The sequence below is a fragment of the Pan paniscus genome, chromosome 11 (assembly GCF_029289425.2).
Source record: "Pan paniscus chromosome 11, NHGRI_mPanPan1-v2.0_pri, whole genome shotgun sequence".
NCBI classification, from domain to species: domain Eukaryota; kingdom Metazoa; phylum Chordata; class Mammalia; order Primates; family Hominidae; genus Pan; species Pan paniscus.
The window spans coordinates 92,121,071-92,133,843 of NC_073260.2; the positions used below are offsets into that span (position 1 = coordinate 92,121,071).

At 40.4% G+C, this 12,773-nt stretch overlaps 1 protein-coding gene across 5 annotated transcripts in view; it reads left to right on the forward strand.

Annotated features, from left to right (window-relative positions):
• RIGI (RNA sensor RIG-I) overlaps nt 1-12,773 on the forward strand; it is a 75,891-nt gene that overhangs the window by 32,390 nt on the left and 30,728 nt on the right. For 3 of the 5 annotated variants that reach the window (XR_008619741.2, XR_008619742.2, XM_003830100.5), the window contains exons 3-11: nt 69-250; nt 1,484-1,631; nt 2,594-2,713; nt 4,562-4,669; nt 5,126-5,279; nt 5,811-6,069; nt 6,380-6,542; nt 8,746-8,850; nt 12,541-12,698. Coding sequence is in view for 3 of the 5 variants with exons in the window: in XM_003830100.5 (XP_003830148.1) it covers nt 69-250; nt 1,484-1,631; nt 2,594-2,713; nt 4,562-4,669; nt 5,126-5,279; nt 5,811-6,069; nt 6,380-6,542; nt 8,746-8,850; nt 12,541-12,698 (1,397 nt within the window). In the remaining 2 variants the exon portion in view is untranslated. Of the gene's footprint in view, nt 1-68; nt 251-1,483; nt 1,632-2,593; nt 2,714-4,561; nt 4,670-5,125; nt 5,280-5,810; nt 6,070-6,379; nt 6,543-8,745; nt 8,851-12,540; nt 12,699-12,773 lie in introns of those variants that run through there. The other 2 variants (XM_055092060.2, XM_055092061.1) reach the window with 2 other exon arrangements.

A 12,773-nucleotide genomic window follows, 5' to 3' on the forward strand; every position in this document is an offset into this window, starting at 1 on the left:
ATGATACTAATCTCAAAGTATTTTTCAGTTGGTTTCATAAAAGTCCACATTTTTTTCTTTTTTTTCAGGTTATTCTGGACTTTATGAAGCCATTGAAAGTTGGGATTTCAAAAAAATTGAAAAATTGGAGGAGTATAGATTACTTTTAAAACGTTTACAACCAGAATTTAAAACCAGAATTATCCCAACCGATATCATTTCTGATCTGTCTGAATGTTTAATTAATCAGGAATGTGAAGAAATTCTACAGGTAAGTTAATATAAAATACTAAAATTGGGGGAAATAATTATAACATGGGAAGGTCTTCTGTTTTCTATACTGTTTTAGACCTGAGAAAGATCATTGAAACCCACAAAAGTACTCATAGAATAGTACTTTTTTTTTTTCTTTTTTTTTGAGATGGAGTCTCGCTCTGTCGCCCAGGCTGGAGTGCAATGGTGTGATCTCGGCTCATTGCAACCTCCGCCTCCTGAGTTCAACCAATTCTCCTGCCTCAGCCTCTTGAGTAGCTGGGATTACAGGTGTGTGCTACCATGCCCAGCTAATTTTTGTATTTTTAGTAGAGATGGGGTTTCACCATGTTGGTCAGGCTGGTCTTGAACTCCTGACTTCGTGATCCACCTGCCTTGGCCTCTCAAAGTGCTGGGATTACAGGCGTGAGCCACCGTGCTCAGCCAGAATAGTACTTTTAATGTGAACTGAGTAATTTTTATGTCACAAAGTTTTTTTGAAGTTTGCCCTATTTTCAGTTAAAATCACCACAGTCTGTGAACAGTATTTTATGCAAATTTAAATTGAACAGTTGAGCAAATGAGAAAGGGCTACAGACTCTAGCAGTTAAGTGTTTAGACTCTGGACACAGATGAATTTTGTTAGAATCATAGCTCAACCACTAGCGGTATGATCTTGGGCAAGTTACTTAGTTTCTCTGAATATCTATCTGTTTCCTTGTGTGTAAAATGGAAATAATAATGGTACCTTATTAATATGGTATTTTCATAAGGGTAATGAGATAATATATGTAAAGTACTCATGTATGTCTTGCACAGAGTATGTGTACAATAAACTTTAGTTATTATGATTAGTAAAAGTCATACAAATTCCTCAACCCTGAAAAAAAAATTGTTAATATTTTGTTATCTGTTACCAAATATTGCTATATGCCAATATACCCATGTTGGGAATGGTTGTCAAATGATTATTTTCTTAATATTGCTGATGAGGATAGGTATAAGAACTTAGAGGTGATGAGAAGGCTTGGCTTGACATAGTGACATCATGTGTAAAGGACAAAGATGAAGGAAAAAGTATCTTAAAAGATTGTGTTGGATGGGGCAAAAATTGTCATGGATATGACCCATTGAGCCGTAATGCACAATGGCTTTAAATCAGATAGTACATGACTGACATTTCTTCAGTAAAAATTGATAAAGGGAAAACTTTTGAGATAATTGATCAATAAACTACAGTTACCTTGCTTAGATTTGCTCTACTAAGGGGATGATGGCAGGTGCAGAGAAGTTGGTGGAATGCCTTCTCAGATCAGACAAGGAAAACTGGCCCAAAACTTTGAAACTTGCTTTGGAGAAAGAAAGGAACAAGTTCAGTGAACTGTGGATTGTAGAGAAAGGTAAGACACTGTACCCTCCTCACAGCTCTACTTAGGGCTCGCTCATTCCAACTGGTCTTTTACATCCCATCGGAGGCGTTTTCCCCTCAGATAGCCAGAGCTACATCTCTAACGCGAGACCAGCCGGAAGCTGGATTCTGGGAGGGAGGCAGTTACTTGCCTACAAAGTTAGTTTGGTTGCATGTAACCCCTAAAAATGGACTGGGGAAAACCACTCTCATCCAGAATTAGCCCATCTGGCCCAAAGGATTTGAGGAAGGCAAAATCCGAACTCTCAGTCTAAGTTTAGATTATCAGAGAAATAGCTTGAGAATTCTAGAGTTAAAGGTTCAAACTCCAGGACTTACCCCCTTTTCAGAGTAGATTTCTTGACAGACATTGCCTGATTCCCTTACTGGAAGCCATCTGGAACTGAATCCGACGGGTGAAAGAATTGGTTGTCATTAAGTGTCTGAACTATCATTTGGTTTCTTGAAGCTGACACTCAGCATTGTTTCAAAGGCTGAGTTTGGTAAACATCTGAATATCTGGTCTTAGCTTTCCTAGGCTTCTTTAGATCATAAGTTGTTTCAGAAACTGTATAAATACACATCTGATTTAATGGGTCAAGAGTCAGTCAGAAAAGGAAGACATGAATGTCTGCTAAATCATGCTCCTTTTTTTTTTTTTTGGTGCATACGAATCCCTCGGAGGTCTTGTTAAAATGTGGATTCTGATTCAGTAGGGCAATACGTTCCACACTTTGAGTAATATAGCTCTAAATTACATTGGAGGTCAACGCCAAATTGAGATTTTAAACTCAAAATGATTCTTTCAACTGTTTTAAAAGGTGAAGGGGAGTGGTTGTGAGAAATTCTAATAGAAGTTAAAAATCTTAGTGTTATGACCATTTTGTGGAGCTTTCACCATCAAAACTATAATCAGATTATGTGAAGATTCTAAGACTTTTTGGTCTTAAAAAGGTATAAAAGATGTTGAAACAGAAGATCTTGAGGATAAGATGGAAACTTCTGACATACAGATTTTCTACCAAGAAGATCCAGAATGCCAGAATCTTAGTGAGAATTCATGTCCACCTTCAGGTACCTGGCATTGTTTGTTCTTTTCCATAATGGTGCTCTTCTGGTATTTGGTGTGGGGACTTGTTTTGCAGTACCCAAAGTCACAGCCTTGTGAAAAGTTTTGTAAGGAAAATTAAGAAAGTAAAGAGAATTTATGTTACAATAGATACTTTTTCTATATTTAGAATGCCATTCTCTCCTAGTTCTTCCACTATCTTTTTTTCTTCTTTTACTATCTTTTTTTTCTTCTTCTACCACTAAGAAAGTATGGGCGTGTCTATATTGGAAATGCAAATAGGGTCTTCACCAAAACCCAATGTCTATGAATTCCCAAATCAACCTTGCTTTCTAAATAAATACTACTTCTATTTCTGAGTCACTTGCTCAATTTCCTTTTAGGACCCCTGGGCTGCCCTGCAAGTTGATGAAGTCAGTGTGCTAACCAAATGCGCCTGGCTGAGAGGTTGAGTAGGGGCTGAGATCCAGCCTGTGCCGTTTGCCACACAGTGCACTGAGGGGCTGTGTCCTCCAAGAGGAGCCCCCTTTTGTCATTTACACAAAGGCACTGTATAAGTTAGCTGTGGCCCTGTGAGGCCCCCTTATGCTTCTCAAAGCATATTTTCTTGATGGTTTTATGAGACCAGAAAGTTGCATAATATGCCATAATAAAAACTTATTTATAGAGTATCAGGAAGGAAATTGGGATTAATAGTGGTGGTAGAAGAAAAATGATATTAGAATAACATCATAAAGAGAAAATGTGCAGATTACTTCTGCAACTGAATGTTACAAGTTTTTTTGTTTTGTTTTGTTTTTTTTTGGTCATTTCAGAATAAAATCTGTTACCCCTTGGAAAAAAAAAACAAATCAATGAATATGAGTTGCTTTAAATTTTCTGACATGTGAAGATTCTTGCATGCCTTTTGTTGTTGTTGTTGTTATTGTTTTTTGAGACGGAGTCTCTCGCTCTGTTGCTCAGGCTGGAGTGCAGTGGCATAATCTCAGCTCACTGCAACCTTGGGTTCAAGTGATTCTCCTGCCTCAGTCTCCCAAGTCGCTGGGACCACAGGCATGTGCCACCACATCTGGTTAATTTTTGTATTTTTTTTGTAGAGGTGGGGATTTCACCATGTCAGCCAGGCTGTTCTTGAACTCCTGACCTCAAGTGATCCATCCACCTCAGTCTCCCAAGTGCTGGGATTACAGGCATGAGCCACTGCACCTGGCCTTTACATGTCTTTTGTGTGAGTTTAATTCACTTAACCTTTTAGAAATTCTCCCTTTCTCTAAAATGGGTAGGTTAGACTCAGTAGATAATTTCCAAAGTCTTTGCTAGCTCTTAATGATTTATATGCCTACCTGTTATTGAGATAAAGCCTTTGATTATTTTTTAGAACTTCTGGTTATGTTGAGAGAAAATATCATTTGAGAACTTGAAGAACAACAAAGCATTATTGCTCCTTAATAAGAAATTGCTTTGAGAATCCAATGTTAACAGTTTGGTTTTCTTCAAAGATCGTGGGAGGATTTGTTGCTTTTTTCGCATACAGCATTGCCTTTAGTAGACAGCTTGTCTTACCCTGAATGGGGCCATTCTTTCTTTGGTTTCTGTTAGCCTTCCATGATTGTATAAAAAATAATTCATGTTTTTTATTTTTTCTTTCTTGCCATCAATACTTTGTCACTGAGAGAATTCTGTACTTCAAATTAGTGGAAAAGCTAGAATGGTTACCAAGAGAAAGGATTCTAAACTTTCTCCAATGAGGCTCTTCTTGCTGGAGTCAGAATTTGTGGACATTAGACTGTAGCTATTGCCGTGATTCCTCAGAGCAGGAACTGTTGGGTAATTTTGCTCCTTTTGTATTCCAGAAGTGTCTGATACAAACTTGTACAGCCCATTTAAACCAAGAAATTACCAATTAGAGCTTGCTTTGCCTGCTATGAAAGGAAAAAACACAATAATATGTGCTCCTACAGGTAAGCCTATTGCCATTACTTACATAGTTTTTCTGTTTGCTTCCTTTTTTTTCTTTTGTTGAATACTGGGGCAGAATGGGCAAGTTTCAGTTTTTTCCTTGTTCCATGTGTCTTTTGAGAAAACTGTCCTGATATAATCCTAATGTTTTTTATGGGATTATGTAATTAATTAATTATGTACATTAATGTATTTAATGTATTTTCTTTACCTTTCATGAGAAGGTAAAGAAAAGTGTCCTCTTTTAGCTTGCTTTTGGGTCCTGGCTGTTGGCATGCTACTTAGGGAGCAGCTTGATATTTTTTAGTCATAGTGTAAATTCTGTAATCATTAACATATTTAAATTATCAATTAATTAGTCAGCTCAGTGGTATTAGAAGAGCCAAAAATAAACACCTTTCCAGAGAAATATCTAATATATAAGTTACATGTTTTCTTTTTTCCTTACATGTTAAAAGGTTGTGGAAAAACCTTTGTTTCACTGCTTATATGTGAACATCATCTTAAAAAATTCCCACAAGGACAAAAGGGGAAAGTTGTCTTTTTTGCTAATCAGATCCCAGTGTATGAACAGCAGAAATCTGTATTCTCAAAATACTTTGAAAGACATGGGTAGGTATAATAGTTGCCTCAACTTCTTTTTCTCCAGCTTCATGTAATTGATGTGTTTTCTGTTTTGTTTTTGACAAATGATTTAAAAAAATTTATATTAGATTCAGCTTTTATATAATCCAGATGTTATCCCTTCATGGATTCAAGTCTTTTTTGTTAGATGTACCAGAAATCTTAAACTCCCCTGGTTTGCCCTTCTATGGGGAGTAAATGACTTCAGGAATAAATTTGATGTTTACGTGGCACATTTAACTTCTTTAGTGATTTTATAATTTATTTGATATTATTCTTTTACGTACTCTTTCTCTCTCTTAGTGACTTAAAATAATATATAGTACTATAAATTACAACTAGCTTGGATTTATTGATCTCTTACTATGTGTCAGGCTCTGTGCTAAGGACTTGCCTACAGCTATTCTTCTTTTGGACTCAGGGAGAATTTAATCAGTTGATGTTCTGATCTAGCATTTCATCTTTGTGGTTCCTTATCCACATCGTGGTTAGTAATATGGAATTTCTGTCATTTCCCAGGTATAGAGTCACAGGCATTTCTGGAGCAACAGCTGAGAATGTCCCAGTGGAACAGATTGTTGAGAACAATGACATCATCATTTTAACTCCACAGATTCTTGTGAACAACCTTAAAAAGGGAACGATTCCATCACTATCCATCTTTACTTTGATGATATTTGATGAATGCCACAACACTAGTAAACAACACCCGTACAATATGATCATGTTTAATTATCTAGATCAGAAACTTGGAGGATCTTCAGGCCCACTGCCCCAGGTATCTCCAAAGTCAGACGAATGCTTCAGAAGAGCTATAATCTTCCTAACTCCTATTTTCTTACTCTTATGGCCACACTGAAGATGTCCTTCTCAGGTCCCAAGTCCATATTGTACAACTCATTATGAATTTTGTTTCCTTTATTCATTTGTTCACTTAGTAAATATGCATTATGTGCCTCCATGTGCCATACACTGTGTGTTAGTAAAAACAAAAAAATGCCCTACCCAGCAGGAAAGAGTTATATGAGGGGTTGTGGAAACATTGTACCATTTCTCAGACATCTAATGATTTTGAATGCTCCTTACAGGTCATTGGGCTGACTGCCTCGGTTGGTGTTGGGGATGCCAAAAACACAGATGAAGCCTTGGATTATATCTGCAAGCTGTGTGCTTCTCTTGATGCGTCAGTGATAGCAACAGTCAAACACAATCTGGAGGAACTGGAGCAAGTTGTTTATAAGCCCCAGAAGTGTAAGTTGGATCCAGTAACAAGCCTTTGAGAGTCTGTTACTCTCTGCTACCTCTAGTTTAGAGCCGTCTAGACGAATACTGAACTTTGACCCTCTCTCTGTTTAGTAGAAAATATTTAACCCCGAACTTGAGTAATAGTCACATTTTTTAGCCTCTCTAACTGAGCTCTCATCCCAAGCAATGGATGAACCTCAGAAGTGGCCTGTAGAGAGCAAACGTTCTTCCTCTTTGCTTCCAAAAACCTCTTATAAATGTACTAGCAATGCAAAAGAGGTGATGAGAGAATTTAGGCATCAGATAGCCAAGAGCTGGGCTCACTGAGCCTTTTCCCATGCTCTGTGCCTGTGTGGTCATCACTGTTTGAATATGTATTTGATCATTTTAGTTGAAATGGAATGATCTGAATTCATGATGTCACTCCTCCAAAGATCAGATATGATTTTTTAATATGACTAACAATTGTTTATTGATGTTATTATTACACTAACCCTGCAAGGAAGAGAAGGATGCAGAAAATATATATGACTTCATCCTTGCTCTCTAAGTAGTATGTGACTGTATTTCTGAGGTAGAACAAATAGACATGTAATAGGGAGTGGTGTAGATAAGTTCCTTTTTGAAGGCTGCTTGTAAGTAAGGATTTTGATGTACCCGATCCCAACTTTTCAGTGTCACATATGAATTTCTTTGCAATCCGGTTCCTCCTGCCCTCTGAGCTTCATCACCTCCAAACATTCATAAACCCAACCATGTTGCATTCCTCTGGGCTCCTCAATCATGCCGTGTGCTTTCTCTCTCCCACCTTTTGTCTGTGCTTCCTTGGTACATCACTGCTCTTTTTTTTTCTTTTTCTTTGCCAAGTTGTGATGGAATATACATGACTACTCTTGCTTTCTTCTTTCTTCTTCCTGTATTTATTCTACAACTCTGACTTCCCTGGAAGAATTAGGTGTTACTTTCCCTGTGTTTTGTGACACTTTGCGTGTACCACTTCTTTTTTTTTTTTTTTTTTTTTTTTTTTGAGACTGAGTCTTGTGCTGTTGCCCAGGCTGGAGTGCAGTGGTACGATCTTGGCTCACTGCAAACCTCCACCTCCTGGGTTCAAGTGATTCTCCTGCCTCAGTCTCCTGAGTAGCTGGAATTACAAGCGTGTGCCGTCACACCTGGCTAATTTTTTGTATTTTTAGTAGAGACAGGGTTTCACCATGTTGGCCAGGCTGGTCTTGAATTCCTGACCTCAAGTGATCCACCCTCCTCGGCTTCCCAAAGTGTTAGGATTACAGGTGTGAGCCACCACACCCAGCCACACTTTACATGTACTTCTGTTAGAGAACTGCTACGGTTAGTTAGCCATGTATATTTCTCTCCCTTAAGATCACAGCCCTGTATGGAGCATGAAGTGTGTTCTTTCAACTGTCTATAATCAAAGCATGGCACATTGCAGGCAATTAATAATTAGGCTGAAATCATATATTGGTAAATGGTAGGATCAGTGTGAATACTGCTGGGGGCTGTGTGGGGAGGGAGAATATCAAAGCACAGAGACAGGGTTAGATTGTGGCACTTGCAGAGACATGAGAGATGCCCGCCTCATCAGAGAAGAGGTAACAGGACAGCCACAGTAAGAAACTGGTTAGGCCAGGCGTGGTGGATCACGCTTGTAATCCCAGCACTTTGGGAGGCCAAGGCGGGTGGGTCACCAGCTCAGGAGTTTGAGACCAGCCTGGCCAATATGGTGAAGCCCCGTCTCTACTAAAAATACAAAAATTAGCTGGGCATGGTGATGTGCACCTGTTGTCCCAGCTACTTGGGAGGCTGAGGCAGAAGAATCACTTGAACCTGGGAGACGGAGGTTGCAGTGAGCCGAGATCGCGCCACTGTACTCCAGCCTGGGTGACACAGTGAGACTTGGTCTCAATCAAAAAAAAAAAAAAAAAAAAAAAAGAAGTTAGTTAGACCTACACCATGAAAGACAGGTGTTAGAATCAGTACAAGAAGCAACAGGGAGCCATTGCATTTTGAGCATTTGTTGTATCATCTGGACCACCTGCCAGTGAGCCTGGAACCTTAGGTTTTTCAGAGGAAGTATCAAAGTCAGAGAAAGGTTTTAGAGATACCTACTTTGAACTACAATCTGTCCTTCCTGAAAATATACTCACTCTTTTTTCTTTCTTTTTTTTTTTTTTTTTTTTGACGTCTCTAGTTTTCAGGAAAGTGGAATCACGGATTAGCGACAAATTTAAATACATCATAGCTCAGCTGATGAGGGACACAGAGAGCCTGGCAAAGAGAATCTGCAAAGACCTCGGTGAGATAAATCTCATATTTTGTGTTCTCTCTACTGGGGAATAGCCATTTATTGTTCACTATCGTCTTTTTGTGTTCTCCTTAGTTCAGACAATGTCAAGACCATATCCAGAGGTTGTCTTCCTTGATTATAGGTTATTTAGGAGCCTTATATGTCCTCCTCTATTCTTTCTTTCTTTCTTTTTTTCCTTTTAAATCCAAAGTAAGTTCATCCAGACACACGCACCTGAAAAATAACTGTACTTAAGTCAATTCATTGCTTTCTCTACCTTCTAAATCAGCTTTCCCTCCTGACTTTCCTGTTTACCTGAATGAAACCACCATTCCTCTACTGGCTCAGATTTATACCTAGGGACAATCACCCAGCACATTTCCCAGCATTAAAGGAGTGCGACTAGAGATGGGCCAGGGGAAGACAGTGAAGGGCCTGGATTTGAATTTTATCCTAAAAACAATGGGGAGAAAAGTGAAGATTAAAACTGATTAGTGACGTAATAAAGATACCAGTGAATGAGAAGGACCAAAGAGAGGCAGTAGAGATGGATTGGAGAAGGAAGGAGACACATGTGAGATGCTTCCAGCTGTGAGTGTTATGATTGAATGGCTAAACGGATTTGGGTGGGGATGAGAAAGGGGCAGGAGGGGCTGATTTCCCCCCAGGCATCTGGCTTAGGCACCTGTATGAATGCCAGTGGGTGGTCCTGGTACCAGGACTAGAAGCAGCCTTGGCAGGTACAAGGTTTTGAGTTTTGAGTTTTAGACATGTTAAATGTGACGTCTGTAAGACACCTCATGGAGTCTCTCCTCTCACACTTATTTTGCTTTTCTCTCCCCTTTTCTTTCACAGTTTAATTTCTATTATAATTGTTCTAACAGCCTTCTAGCTGATTTTGCCTACCTCTGCTCTCTCTTCCATTCAACCCCTCATGAACTAGTTAGTCTTCATGAATACATTTTATCGTGTCCCTGTCCTGCTTAAAAACCCTTTGCCTACAGGATAATCTTCACGCCTCTAACCTGCAGTCTGAGCCCTGCCTGAACACCCAGGTTCTACTTATCTTTCCAATGTTATATGCTACTACTTCCCTACCTGAATCCTTTTGATTTAGCAGTTTCCCGAATGTGTTCATGCATATGTTCATTCATTTAGTGCTAAGGAATGGGCTAGGTGATGGGAATACAGCATGAACCCTAAGATACAGCCCCTGGCCTCAGGGCATTTCTAGTCTAATGGTAAGGCCAAAATTAGAGAAGTAATACTAATACTAAAGCAGCTGGTGTGGTGGGGGTGCTAAGGTGTGTTTCAGGCACAGGGAATAGCATATGCAAAGGCCAGGAGACTAGAAAGAGTATAGGGACTTCCATTAGTCCTGTAGAATGCTGAAAGGAGAGTGGCCAGAAATGAGAAGCAAAAGCAAGCAGAGGCCAGAGCATGGGGAGGAGCCTGTGAGCTGGGGCAGGATTTTGGCTGCAGGAACCCACTAAAGGCTTTTAAGCAGTGGGGTGGGATGATTTCTCATCTGCAATTTTGCAAACTCCCTCTAACCACTGGGTAGAGTATGGGTTGGAGGGAACAAGGCAAGAGGAAGGGAGACCAGTTTGGAGATTGTCGTATTATCCAGCAGCACACTGATGTGGTTTGAATTGGGGAAGTAGCAGAAGGATGGAGAGACGGTGATGGAGTCACGTGAGTTTCTATTTTCTTACTCCTCCCACCTCAGGTACCCTGCCTCCACCTTTTTGCCAGTCCGAATCCAGTTAGCTGCTCATCTCTAAATTGCTTAGGCTATTTTTACACCTACCCAGGTTCAATCAGTACCTGTTGGCTCATCTTCTTTACTGCTGGCCACCTCGTTGTAGCTGCAACTTGGAAAGAAGCATGTCAATACTACTTGTTTGGGTAGCCTCCTTTGTTCCTATTATTGAAAATGAATGAGTGAGGGGAAGAATTTAACCCAGAAATATAGCTCTTGCTTGTGACTTTGGTTGTACTGTGCTCTTCATGAGGAGCCCTGGCGAACTGATACCAGAGTAACTCACAGACTCAGCTGCTTGAGAACACAGCCATAGTCTCCTCATCTTATCCCCAGCACCCTGCACAGAGCCTGGACCACAGCAGATGCTCCAGCTTTGAACCAAGCAACTGAGGCTTATCCTAGGAGACGCACACAGACAGATGCATGTGTGATAAGTGTCTTTTGAGGGCCGATTCTATGCTTGGCCCTGAGAATGCTGCTCTGGAGAACAGGAGGCCCAAGTTCACAGCAAAGCAGAACATAGGGTGAACTGAGTCCTAAATCTCCTTGATTTTTTTTTTTTTTAAGAGTCTCACTCTGTCGCCAGGCTGGAGTACAGTGACATGATCTCAGTTCACTGCAACCTCCGTCTCCTGGGTTCGAGCGATTCTCCTGCCTCAGTCTCCTAAGTAGCTGGGACTTCAGGTGTGTGCCACCACCCCCAGCTAATTTTTGTATTTTTAGTAGAAACGGGGTTTCACCCTGTTGGCCAGGATGATCTCAATCTCTTGACCTCGTGATCCACCCGCCTGGGGCTCCCAAAGTGCTGGGATTACAGGCATCAGCCACTGCGGCCGGCCAATCTCCTGCTTTTATATATCCTCCTTTGATGAAGCTCTTGAGACCTGTTATTTTTACTTCTTCATTTTTAAAGGCAAAGTTGGGTTTTTCATGTCTACTGTTTTATTTCTGGGCTGCTTTGGTTGTCAGCTCATAGAGCCAGTAGAGCTTGGGCATCTGACACATGTGGGTTTGAATTCCTGCCCTTTCTCCACGTACTTGCTGTGTGACTATGGGTAAATTACTTATTACTTGGCTTTTCTGAACTTCAGTTTCCCAATATATGAAATGTAATATGTATCTCATGGGTTGTGAAAATTAAATGAAATTATGAGTGTAAGGTACTTTGATTCTTGGTACCCAGTACTCAAGAAACAATCAAACACACACACACACACACACACACACACACACACACACACACACAAACAAACACACAGATGCACTGCTTAAAACTCAAGGGAGGGAACAAGGCAAGAGGTAGGGAGAACAGTTTGGAGGTTGTCATATTATCCAGCAGCACAGTGGTGTTATCTCAATGGGGGAAGGAGCAGAAGGATGGAGAGATGGTGATGGAGTCACATGAGTTTCTATTTTCTTACTTCTCCCACCTCAGGTACCCTGCCTCCACCTTTTCACCAGTCTGAATCCAGTTAAATAGTTTTAACTAGATGACTTAAGACTATTTCAGGAGGAATATCCTGTTTGCAGAGAGTAAGAAAGAAAATTAGGCCAGGTGCAGTGGCTCACGCCTGTAATCCCAGCACTTTGGGAGACCGAGGCAGGCGGATCACCTGAGGTCAGGAGTTCGAAACCAGCTTGACAACATGGTGAAACCCTGTCTCTACTAAAAATACAAAAATTAGCCAGGTGTGATGGCACACACCTGTAGTCTCAGCTACTTAGCAGGCTGAGGCAGGAGAATCGCTTGAATCCGGGAGGTGGAGGTTGCGGTGAGCCAAGATCGCGCCATTGTACTACAGCCTGGGCATCAGAGCGAGACTCTGCCTCAAGGAAAAAAAAAAAGAAAAAGAAAATTAGAGGGTGAGGCCTGTTTATAACCCTAAATGACTGACCATATGACACAGTGAAAAACTTTTTTTTTTTTTTAACAGAAAACTTATCTCAAATTCAAAATAGGGAATTTGGAACACAGAAATATGAACAATGGATTGTTACAGTTCAGAAAGCATGCATGGTGTTCCAGATGCCAGACAAAGATGAAGAGAGCAGGATTTGTAAAGCCCTGTTTTTATACACTTCACATTTGCGGGTACGTTCCTCTTTTTAAGAGTCGTATTCTGGTCACAGCACCTACTGGGAGTGGCACCGTGGAAGCCAAGATAAC